The sequence below is a fragment of the Delphinus delphis genome, chromosome 7, assembly GCF_949987515.2.
Source record: "Delphinus delphis chromosome 7, mDelDel1.2, whole genome shotgun sequence".
Lineage (NCBI taxonomy): Eukaryota > Metazoa > Chordata > Mammalia > Artiodactyla > Delphinidae > Delphinus > Delphinus delphis.
In genome coordinates this window covers 7306576-7319366 of record NC_082689.1, presented here as the reverse complement: position 1 = coordinate 7319366, position 12791 = coordinate 7306576, and the positions used below count along the sequence as shown (strand labels likewise).

The following is a 12791-nucleotide window of genomic DNA, read 5'->3' as shown; positions in this document are numbered from 1 at the left end:
TTTAAGTCAACCGCATCATTGTTTTCAGATTCCTTATATCCCTGTTATGTCCCATCCTACAGAAACAGTACAGCGTGTGCCACAGCTTCTGCTCACGTCTCTGACAGACTGTTCTGCTTGGCTTCCGTATCAAGATACTTCATCATAGTTATCTTTTCATTGCAAAGTGCACCTCTTGGGAACGGCCTTCCTAATCGTACAACACAACATCCAGAAGATCAGGTTTAAATAAGTAAAGAGACTGACAGATTTTCTATAAAAATGAGAAAAGATTTTTAGGTGGAAAAAGATACAACTTTCTGTTGAAGACTGTCAGCCTGTTGCCAGCTCTTTATCTGTACTAACTCATTTGATCTTCACAACCCTGTGTATGAGCTCAATTTTACAGATAAGGAAGCAGAGGCACAGAGAAGTCAAGTGACTTGCCCAAAGTCACTCAGCTAAGAAGTAGCAGAACTGGGATTCAAACCCAGGGGGTTGGGCTCCTGTGCCTGTGGGCATAAATTCTGGGCTACATCACCTCCCTATGTTTTTACTGTGGGAGAAAACATTTGAAACATATAAACAAATCATATCCGTAATATGTAAGAAGAATGCTATCAAGCAAGAAGACAAACATAAATAACCTCATAGAAAAATGGGCAAAGGATAAGAACAGGCAACTCATAGAAAAAGAAATGGAAACAGCCAATAAGCATAAGAAAAGATGCTCAATTTATGTCATCAAGGACAGGCAGGTTAAAACAAGATATGATTTTTCATCCAACAGATTAGAGCAAAAATCAAGAAGTTTGCTAACGGTGCTCTCGCACTGCCGTAGTGTGAAATTTGAACTGCCTTTTTGAATGGCGATCTGGTGGTATCCACCACCATTGAAAACGCGCTTCACTTTTCACCTACAATTCCACTTCCGGGCATCTATCCTACGGCTCTGGTCTCCCACGGGCGTGAAGATGCAGGCACACAGAAGCTCTCCTAACCCAGCTCCACATGACCCACGTGCCTGGGGTCACGTGCACTGCTTCCCCGCAAAGCCCTGCAAAGACCTGCTGAGAGCCGGGCACAGGCTGCCCGCCACCTACCACCTGCACCCTTCTCTCCCCACCGGTGAGCCCCGTGTTTGTCCTTAAACTTATGCGAGCCAGTCGTACTTGCTCTGCAATTACGTCCATACTTGATAAAAACTAAAGAATTTTCAGTGCAAAGAGAGTTGTTTTTATGAAAAGTAAGCTGAAAGCTCTAAGAGGTCAAAGGCAAGTTGCTAAAAACCAAAAGCAAAATCAAACTGCTCTTGAATAAACAAGTGTTAAATATGGGGGAAAACATCATAAAGATCTGCAAGGATTTTGCACTTAAGAGTCTTCACAAGCGTCTAAAGTCCAAAATCACACCAGGCTTTATGACTGTAATTTACCAGGAGAGAGAAAGTGAACACAGCTGGTCCTCCAGTGAGAACCCAGGAGCCAAGAAAAGGCCTGCAAACGTGTGCGCTGTTTGCATTTTTTTAAATAATGAAAATGTATTAATGAGTAGCTTATTTAATTTTAAAACTTTAAAAAATAAAGTGATAAACTTTAACAATACAAAATGACTCATTGTTCCCTTTGGTAACTTTTCTTGCCCTGAATTGTAATCTGTATGATAATATCATGGGTTTAGTTTTCTAATCAGTTGGATAATTTCTGCCTTTCAGTGGAGGATTTAAGCAATTTACATTTGTGGTTATAACAGATACATTTGCTATGAACTCTGCCACCTTATTTTATTTTTAATATTTATTTATTTAATTTATTTATTTAGCTGCACCGGCTCTTGGTTGTGGCATTTGGGATCTAGTTCCCTGACCAGGGATCAAACCCGGGCCCCCGGCATTGAGAGCTTGGAGTCTTAGCCACTGGACCACCACGGAAGTCCCTGCCACCTTATTTTATGCTATTTGTTTTTTGTGCTTTTTACTGTTTGCTTTCCTTTTATTACAAGATCCCTGCTTTCTCTGCTTTTGGCTTGCTGTTGGAGAAGGTTTATACCATGTTTTAAGTTCTACTGGGGTTTATCTCTAAGCTTTCCAAATTATTTATTTCTCTAATTATCAAGGTAAAAAAATAAACAAGTATTCCTGCAGAAACTAGACACTTCTCCTTATTTTGAGGACTATAAAAAAAGTCCCCATGGTGGAAATATTGCGTGAAAAAACCCAAGTGCGAAATAGCATTGTATAATCCCTTTTATATGAAAGTCAAAGTTAGGGATAGTACGAGGGAAACAAAAGCAAAAGTAAACAAATGGGACTATATCAAACTAAAAAGCTTTTGCACAAAGAAGGAAGCTATCAACAACATGAAAAGGCCACCTACCGAAAGGGAGAAGATATGTGCAAATGATGTATCTGGTAAGGGGTTAATATCTAAAATATACAAAGAACTCATACAAGTCAATATCAAAAAACGAACTCGATTAAAAAATGGGCAGAGGATCTGAATAGACATTTGTCCAAAGAAGACATACAGCTGACCAACAACACATGAAAAGATGCTCAACATCACTAATCATCAGGGAAATGCAAACCAAAGCCACAATGAGATATCACCTCTCACCTGTCAGAATGGTTACTATCAAAAAGACAACAAACAATAAGTGCTGGTGAGGGCGTGGAGAAAAGGGAACCCTCATGCACTCTTGGTGGGATTGTAAGTTGGTGCAGCCAATATGGAAAACAGTATAGAGATTCCTCAAAAATTAATAATAGAAGTATCATATGATCCAGAAATTCCACTCCTGGGTATTTATCTGAAGAGAATGAAAACACTAAGTCAAAAGATATTTGCGGGCTTCCCTGGTGGCGCAGTGGTTGAGAGTCCGCCTGCCGACGCAGAGGACACGGGCTCGTGCCCTGGTCTGGGAAGATCCCACATGCCACGGAGCGGCTGGGCCCGTGAGCCATGGCCGCTGAGCCTGCGCGTCCGGAGCCTGTGCTCCGCAATGGGAGAGGCCACAACAGTGAGAGGCCCGCGTACCACAAAAAAAAAAAAAAAAAAAAAAAAAGATATTTGCACCTCTATGTTCACTGCAGCATTATTTACAATAGCCAAGATATGGAAACAACTTACGTGCCCATCAACAGATGAATGGATAAAGAAGATATGGTGTATATATATACTATGGAATATTACTCATTCATAAAAAAGAATAAAATCTTGCCATTTGAGACAACATGGATGGACCTAAAGGGTATTATGCTAAGTGAAAAAAGTCAGACAGAGAAAGACAAATATTATATTTGCAGGTATAAAAGATTCACTTATATGTGGAATCTAAAAAACAAAATGAACAAACAGAACAGAAATAGATACAGAAAACAAATAGGTGGTTGCTAGAGGGGAGGAGGGGAGGGAAGGAAAGAAATAGGTGAGGGGTCTTAAGAGGTAGAAATTTCCAGTTGCAAAATAAATGAGTCACAGGTATGAAAGGTACAGTGTGGGGATACAGTCAATACCTATGCAATACCTTTGTATGGTGGCATACTGCAACTAGACTTAATCAAAACGTTTAGGTGACCATTTTGAAATGTACAGAAATACCAAATCACTACGTTGTATGACAGGAACTAACATAGTGTTGTAGGTCAATTATACTTTAAAAACGAAAAGCAAACTCAGAAGAGGAGATCAGGCTGTGGGGCGCAGTGGGGTGGGGAAGGGGGAGGGGGAATTAAATGAAGGCAGTTAGAAGGTACAAACTTCCAGTTATAAGATGTAATGTACAACACGATAAATATAATTTAAGATTGCTGGTATATATATGTTACATATGGAAGAGAGTAAATCCTGAGATCTCATCATAAGGAAAAAAAAATTCTCCATTTCTTTAATGTTGTATCTATACAAGATGGTGGACGTTCACTACACTTCTTGTAGTCATTTCATGATGCATGGAAGCCAAGTCATTATGCTGTACACCTGAAACTTATACAGTGTTGTGTGTCAGTTATATCTTAATAAAACTGGAAGGAAAAAGAGTTAGGGATGATTAAAAAAAAGCAAAAAGTTAGGGGTGATGGCTCTGTCAGTGGCTGGTGGACAGCCACCTGTGGGGGGATTTCTCTGTGGCTTCCGGCACCTTCCACCTGGTTGCGTTCAGTGGCATTCCTCAGTCCAGTTCCACCTGCCTCTTGGAGATCCCCCCGACCACGCATCTTCACTTCTGGTGGGGTGCGTGGTTCTTTACCTCCCCTCACCACTATCTTTGTGAGAAGCTGGGATAAGCCCCATCAGGATGACTAGACACTACTGATACCAGAAGTTTCATAAAAAAACTGTGGCATCCTTTACAAATCACCACTTGCAAGTCACATGTGATGTCAGAGGTTAAACCCATCCCTCCTGAGTCTGCGGGGCAGGACACAGTGAACCTCGGTGGCCCTTCAAAAGTCGAGTGCTATCAAGCCTTCTAGAAGAGCAAAGGTATCGTACCAACCGAGTCAGTGTTAGATAACCCTCGTCGGGAACGAGTCTCAGTCTTGGTCATTACCTGTGCACACCATCTGCAGTTTTGCCTTTCTATAGAATCTCGCGCAGGAGAACCAAGAGTTAAAGAAGGACAGGACATCTGGAGTCAGGACTGCATAGGAACAAGTTCAAGTATGGCTTGAAGGAACACGTGAGAGGAGGGGAGTGGGGGTTGAGGGCGAGAGGGAGCGTGAGAGGATAGAGAGGATGGAATTGGACTGAACAAGTTAAAAGAAAAAACATCTCTTCACTTTTTCCCTCTGCATCCACCTTTTAACTTTCACGATGACACACACCTGCAGGGTCACCATTTCTCGCCCCCAGTCTCTCCCCTTGCTATTGACCAACTTGTCTCTCTGTACCACAGATTTCCCCTCTATACCCAAACAATCTTGGTTCAACTAAAATGAACACTTAGCTAGACTTCTTAGCTACTCATTTCTATTGCCATTCATGTTTCATTTCTCCTCTCTAGCAACAAACTATTAGGTGACTCCATGATCTTGCCTCAGCCTAACTGACGGGCAGTCTACCTGCACCATCGGATGAAGTGGGAGAGACACAAGTCCCAGATTCCCACACCGTTTCAGGAGGGGGCCAAGGGCTTTCTTTCAGAGCCCCACCCAAGCTTCAAGCGACTACAAAATGAAGATGTGGGATAAGACTGTGCGTGAAAAGTAAAGCACAGATGACTAGTTAGTTCACCGTCACAGTGAGTTCAGCATCACCTACTGCATCAGCGTTCACACGTACCATGGCAATGCTCCCACGATAACAACTAAAGGTTTAGAGAACGCAATCTTACTATCTGACGCAACAGCAATGTGGAGAACACTAAGTACTGGCGTTGAGCTATCCTAGAAGGTAACTGGGTACTTTTTGTTCCCTGTGAATTTTTCTGCATGTTCTGGATGGATGTACCCTGCAAGTAATTCCTCTGGTGAACCAGCCAGGGAGTCTCACCCCGCAGAAGAAGGCTCACCCACATTGGTTAAAACCCCTGTACGTTCTGATCGGATGCTCCCACCCTACGGCAGCCCATTACCTCCTGCAGCCTGATCTCCTCCGGCTGGAGGATGTCCAGCACCCCACTGCTCCGAATCTCCGGGAGATCCTGCCAGAGGTTGAATCTCGAGTGCGGGTTACTGAGCAGGCATATCTGGGGCACAGCCTTCCTCTCCGGTGGGCTTGCAGGCTCCTCCTCTTCCCCTTCATCCTCCTCCGGGGTCTCCACACTGGCCGGGGACCCATCAGCATTGTCTTGGATTTCTGCGTCCTGTTGCCTCCTGGTTTCAATTTCCTGGAGAGTTGATTTATCTCGGTATTCCTGATACAGGAGCCCTGAAATCAAATGGAATTGTATTGACATGAAAAAGATTTCAGAGGAAGATCTTTTGGAATCACTAAGTCAAAGCTTTGGACTCCTATCAAGGGCTGATGCTCTGCCTGTGAAACTACAAAGAAAGCCAGAACCGCACAGGTCTCAGAAAAGGCTCTATCACTGAACAAACTGTCACTGTCTTCATTTCTTGGGAAGGATCAGCGTACATGAGTTTGTTTGTTTTTTTTTCCAACAAAGAATAAAGAAATCCCTGAACAGATTCAAAATCTAGTCACAAAAATATATGCTTTTCACACACGTACTTAGCAAACAACAAGAATCCCGAATTTGACGTGTTAATAACCAATGTGTGCAGAGTCGGTGGAAATGTCCCAGTTATGTTTCAGTATCCCAACAGGATGCTTCTCAAAGCCTAAATGCTTCAATATTAAAACTCAAGTATATTCATTGGTGAAATGGGAATAGCTGTAAATTCTCATTTTGAAGGAAAAAGCCAATATTTCATCAACCTTATGATTCAAAAGGGAAGCATTCCTTTTTTGCTTTCACACTTTCAGACTTACTTCCCTGACCTGAAATAAATGCAGTCTAAGTCTCCAAGGAGATTTGGGGGTACAGAGGAATCAGCAAAAACGTAGCATCTCCACAGGGAAAAATTCATTTTGGATGTCCTGGCTGCAGGGCAGAGGGTTGGTCTCTCCACACAGGAGCAGCAGAAAAGCTTCAGTGGCAAGGGGGCTCCCAGCCCAGGGAGAGGGGAAGCAGGGCTGGGTGGGGAGAGGAAGGGGGGGTCCTGCTGGCGATGAGGCTGGGAGGAGAGGAGGGTCACCCCAAGGGTTCTGTCTATCCTGTGGGTAAAAGGGAAGCCCCTCAGGCAAACAGCTCTGGTCTTCATCTTAGGAGGCCCGTGGATGGGAAGAAAGAGGCCATGCCAGTTCTCTAAGGGAGTGATGATGGAGGCCTGAACTGCAGTGGTGGTGGAGGGCTGGGGCCATGTGCATGATTCAGGGACAGTTATAAGGTAGAAGACAGGTCCTGGCGATTGGCTGGTGCTGGGTCATGAACGATATCTGGGTGACCAGTTGGCAAGGGGGTCCGGTGGCCCTGTTCAAGGAGATGAGGAATATGGGAGGAGGCTCTGACTGGGGAATGGGGTGGTGGTGAGATCCAGGTGCACCTGAAGGGAATGCAGGTGGAGAGAACCAGTGGGCAGCTGGACGGGTCTGGAGCCTGGGAAAGCTGTTGGGCCCCTTGATATACCTATCTATAAAACAAAGATGACTTTCCCAGATAAGTTCTAACAGGGATAAGTGTACCACTTGTAAAGCACTTTCTCATGCAATGCGGTACAAACATCAGCTATTATTCCTTCTTTAATTGTTAAATATATCTAAACAGTACAAAAAAGGAAGGAAAAAAGCAGACGATCTTCAAAATTCTGAAAAATGGCTGGATAAATTATATTCACAAATAACAGGAACTCAGTAAATCACCCTGTGGATTAAATTAATTGGCTTCCTTCGTTCCATAATGCTAGATTATAAAGGCTTTAGGCTAAGTGTAATATTTACTTCAAAAAAAAAAAAGATCCTGTGATTTTACGTTACAATCCAGCAGATGACAACATGGAGTTAACCTGACAAAGGAATGAAAAAGAAAATCTAAATCTATGCTAAACGCAACCCAGATTGAAGATCTATAAAGACAGAGGTTTAAAGTCACTACATAAACCGGTTCAGTCATGAGCATAAGATATGATTACTATTGCCAACATCAAACCAATTAATCTCCTGTGATTCCGATACTGTTTTCACGGAGGTTTAAAGAAACCAGGATTCCACGAGTTGACTTGGATTCACTTTTCAAAGCTTAGCACAGTGTCTCCCACAGAGTAGGTACTCACATATTCGTTGAGTTGAACACCTTTAAAAATGCAGTTTCCAAGCTTCTCAAAAATATCTAACCAATTTGGCATCTTTTTGAAAGTTCAAAAATATGGCTTATGCATGCTACACGGCACATCATGTGTACCATGGGTCAGCATGATGGGTAAATCATGGGTAAATGCTATCTCCAACATCTCACATGATGATGTGATACATATGCTGAAATGAGACAAAAACATCAGCATTGTGGGTAGTTGGGTTGAAAGTAATATTTCTGAAATCACATTGTGGCAGACACTGTGGCTGCCTCTCCTCTATCCCCTCACAGCCCTTCTTCCCAGCTGGCAGGGAGGGCTTTTGTCTGGGTGCTGACCTAGTCTGTGCTCAGGGAAGTGGATGAATGCTGACTGATCAAAGCCTACCATGATGGTTCCCTTCCCCTTGCCACTGCTGGGTTTAGACATGAGCATGTGACATGACCTGGCCAAGGAGACTAAGGGGACATCTTACATCTTTACGAAGGGCTTCTCAAAAAGATGTCCCTCCCCAGGAGACACCTGAAGACAAACTGCTCTTTTTTTTTTTTTTTTTGGTTTTTATACATGGTTGCTTGAGGATGTGATGCATGGAGCTCTGGCAGCCATCTTGTGATATGAAGCCCAAATGCTGAGAATGGTAGAGGGAAAGGAACTAGGTGGTTGCTTGACTTAATGAACCAAATGCAGAATTTCCTACCTCATTCCTGGAGTCAACTGAGATAGAATACTTTCATTCTTTAAGGTCATTTTTTTGGGGGGGGGGGCGGTGCTGGATATTCTATTACACTCAGCCAAAGACTCCCAATACAAGTAATCTTAGCATTTTCTTAAAACTTCATACTTCTTTCTGAAGTCTTCAGAATATGAATTTAAACACGCATTTTCCTGGAGTTACTATGATTACAAAGAGTTATCTGACACACTGTGTAACCATTTTCATGACCTGTTTATTTGTTTATTTTTTTTTTGGTGGTACGCGGGCCTCTCACTGCTGTGGCCTCTCCCATTGCAGAGCACGGGCTCCGGGCATGCAGGCTTAGCGGCCATGGCTCACAGGCCCAGCCGCTCTGCGGAATGTGGGATCTTCCCGGACCGGGGCACGAACCCGCGTCCCCTGCATCGGCAGGCGGACTCTCAACCACTGCGCCACCAGGAAAGCCCACCTGTTTATTTTTATTAACCTTACCTGAGGAGCTATGTTATCTGATTAAATTTTTGTAGTAGAGATATACTGTTGATATATCATGTTTTTCTATTTTCTCTTTTGTACATTCAGTAAGCAAAATTGATTTTACCTGTAAAAGCTGGCACCTGGTATTATACTCATGCAGAATTAGAAGGCTCAGTTCCCATCTCTCCTAATTAAAATGATCTATATCTGGTTGGCTGAGCTACCCTGCAGAAGGAGGATAAGCTCCTGGAGTCCTTCAAAATCTCACCTTCTGAAGGGAATAATTTTTTTCTTTGAATCCTTCAGATAGAACTTCTAAAGGGCAGAGAATTCATTTATTTTTAGTGAGCACCTTCTATGCACCAAGCAGCTGTTAGGTGCCAGAGACAACCACAGCACACACACACACGTGTGCACACACACACACACACAATCACAGGGTCTCAGGGTCTATGATCTTCAGGGCCACCACCAACTACAATGACAGCTGTATACCACATCATGCATAGTCCTGGCATCATTTTGTTCTTGCCTGGGTGGGAGCCACTGCAAAATTCAACACAGTGGTCTACAAGATGCCCATATAGCCTTCCCACTTTCCTTCCCCCTTAATGCCACTGTGTCTTTAGGAACGCGTTGTCCTTTCCTGATACCTGGCAAAGAATTCACTTCATTCGGTGAGCTAAAAGCAGCTGGCCTCCTGTAGCAACCTGCTTGGCATAAGCCTCGAGTCTATGATGAAGGATGTGAGAAGAAGGCAGCCTCGGTCCTGTGCTGTCATTCAGCACATCTGTTGAGCACCGACCATGGGTCCAGCCCAGGGGCCAGAAACACATAGTCACCATTACACCAGGAGATAGTGGGAGAAAAGCCTCAGAATGTCAGTCTCTACTGTTTACCAAATGAGGAAACCGAGGGCCAGGATGAGCAGGCACCAGAGCTCAGGGCTCCCGACTCCCAGCTTTGAGCTTATGCCACGGGCTCTCCAGGAAGGAGGTCTCCACACGCCCACACTGCAGAAGGGAGCCTCTCTCTCCGTGAGAGGAGGCACGGATCTCCCCACTCCCACCTCGATTTCTTTCCTGGTCCTGACATTGATCTCAGCCAGAGGATCCCTTTCTAGAGGGTGGAATTCGAGGCTTCCAGCACATGCCAAGGCCGAGGTGGCCCTCCTCGCCATAAAGGGCAATGTGGTAGAGGTGGAAGAAAGGGATTTTCGGGTGTGTTTGTCCTCAGATCAGCCCCTCTCCATTTCCGCCAGCAAACAAAGGGAAAAGCCGCCACCACCATCACCACCCAGCCCACACGCAGGGGGCCCACTAGGAACAATACCCCTGGAGTCAGCACTGCTTAACAGAATGCAGTGTGCGCTCCACCCTCAGCTTTGCAAGGGCTCAGCTCCTCCCAGGGTTCAGTCCAGAATAAACCCCAGCCAGGGGAAAGGGAACCTGCCCAAAAAGTCTCCTAAGCATGGGTCTCCTGGGGCAATGGAAGCTCCACTTCCACTGGAGACACTTCATGTCCGTCTGAGTGTTTGGGATGGAGAACAATAATGATGAATTTAGGAAAGAAAATTTTCAAGCCAAAATTTTAATTTAATGAATAAACTTCTGCTCTGACAACCCTGAAGAACAGAAAGATTTCTATGCCGTACCATTCCCGAAGAACCCATGTCACCCACTTGTGGCCACCTCTGGTGATGAAGATGAGAGCTAGTTTGATGTCATCAGCAATCTTTGACTCTTAAATGCGAGCGCTCGGGTTTTGGGGATGCCTTCTCAATCCACTTTCTGCTTTCACAGAGCTTCAACTGCAGCTGTGCAGGAGCTGGACACGCGGGCTATGCCCTGCACTTCTGGCCATGCTCTGGACAGGCAGGTGGAGCCAGTCTTCCCTTCCTAACCCAGGGGCCTCTGGGGCTCCCAGCTTCTCTCTACTTACCTTTCCTTCCCCTGTGCCAAGTCTACCACTGCCACCCCTTTCTGAATTGCCCCAGTCAGCCTGACTCTCTCCACAAGTCCCCTCTGCAGGGTCCCCTCCCTTTACAGGTCCTCCCCAGGCCCCCGGGTGGGGATGGCGGGGGGACGCATGGAGCGTCCCCTCCTGCATGGCCCATAAGCACCTAACCCCTGGACTTTCTGGCAGAAGACACAAGAGGACAGAGAGCCCTCCCCAGGAAAGAGCTGGGCAAGCACACCTCTCCAAGAGAGCAGGAAAGAAATGCATTTGCTAAAGCCCAGTTATACAGCCACTATTAAAACGCGGCAGTTTTGCCTCTGGAACCATTTAGAACCAAATATGTCAGTAACCTTCCTTGTCAGAAACATCTGTCCAGGGGAAATGCAAGGGCATCCCACAAGCAGGGGAGCCCTCAGAGTCCGCCAGGAACCAACGTTTCCCCCAGTGACGCCCCGTCGCCGCTGGGGACACCCACCTATTTGTTCGATGAGGTTCCTCCAGGAGTCGGAGGGAATGGGGTGGATCATCTGCAGGGCCTCGGTGAGCGTGGTGGGGCTGTCGAGGGCCGGGCACTCCTCGGGTGTGGCCTCATTTCCCAGGGTGGAGGACGACTCGCTGCCAGAGAGAGAGGAGAGGCAGGAGCCGGTTATTTTTAAGCAACGACACACCTCGGCCAGCTCGCGAGAGGCGTCCGCACAGGCGGCCCTGGCCAGATGGACCCTGACCAGGATGTCCAGGCCGAGCGGCCGCCGCCGCTCCCTGCCACGCAGGCCCCACAGGCCCTTTTTGTCACCGCATCAGGGCGCGACCGGGTAATTCATTCCCACACCAGCCCACCCAAACCTTCATGTTTTCGGAGCTCGCGGGCAGGCGTCGGAAACTTGGCGCGTCCTGCCCGCTTCGCGGCGCCGCCCCGCCGCCCGGACGGGTCCAGCGGCCAGGGGCCCTGCGCTCGCTGCGCACCCCGCGCCGCTCGCTGTCACACGGCCCCTGGCCCCCTTTGGGTAGCGATCCTCCAGTCCCAGGGCCACGCGGCGCGGAGAGGGGCCACCGAACGGGACGCGTGCGCCCAGGGCGCCCGAGAGAGGGCGCGAGAGGCGGTCCGGGGCAGGGACAGGGGTGTCGGCGGTCCGGCTGGGGAGCATCCCCCGACCTCAGGCGGCGTGCGGGCACGATGGGGGCCGCGGGAGGAGTGAGGGGCTGCGGGGTCCGCAGGGCGGGGGGCGCGGGACAGGCAGTTCGGGTAGGCGTCCCCGACCAGGGACGCAAGCTGGGGCCACAGGCGCGCAGTGGTGGCGCGCAGGGGTCGGGACGGCCGCTCGCCCTCACCTGCCAGGGAGGTGTCCCGCCGCTGAGTCGCGCGCGTCGCTCTCCGAGGTGGAGCTGTCGTGGTCCACGGCGCAGGCGGCGCTGAAGGCTGCGGCCAGCAGCTCCATGGGGGCCGGCAGCCAGCCAGGCTCTGGGGCCGGGTCGGGGACCGTGCTGGGGGCCCGGAGCCGGGCGGGGGGCGACGAGCGGGCTCCGGAGCAGGGTCGCAGCGCGCTTAGCTGGAGCCGGAGCTGCCGCTGCCGCCGCCGCTGCCAAGAGCTCCAGCAGGCGCCCCGGCGCGCGCCTGGAGGCTCCCGGGGTTGCCACGGCAACGGGGGAGGCGGGTGGGGCGCGCGCGGCGGGGGCGAGGCCCGGCGGCAGCCGGGCGGGGGAGCCTGGCCTTGGGCGCGACCCAGGGCCCGCGGACGCCGACTGCTGCCCGGGACCGCCGACCAGGTCCGCGCCTCCCTCCTCTGCCGCGGCTCTGCCCCGGCAGGGGAGACGAGGAGGGCAGGATGGGTGGGGGCCGGCGAGCTGCGCCTTCGTCTTCCCGCCCCCTCCTCGCCGTCTGGCCACATCCCG

At 48.3% G+C, this 12791-nt stretch overlaps 1 protein-coding gene across 1 annotated transcript in view; it reads right to left on the bottom strand.

Moving 5' to 3' along the window:
* Positions 1-12552, bottom strand: part of NGEF (neuronal guanine nucleotide exchange factor) — a 39914-nt gene extending 27362 nt beyond the window's left edge. Inside the window, exons 1-3 of the mRNA XM_060015915.1 lie at positions 12231-12552; positions 11377-11516; positions 5551-5846 (exon numbers count right to left, since the gene is read on the bottom strand). Coding sequence (XP_059871898.1) covers positions 5551-5846; positions 11377-11516; positions 12231-12337 — 543 coding nt within the window. The 5' untranslated portion in view covers positions 12338-12552. The remainder of the gene's footprint in view (positions 1-5550; positions 5847-11376; positions 11517-12230) is intronic.
* Positions 12553-12791: the final 239 nt, after the last annotated feature.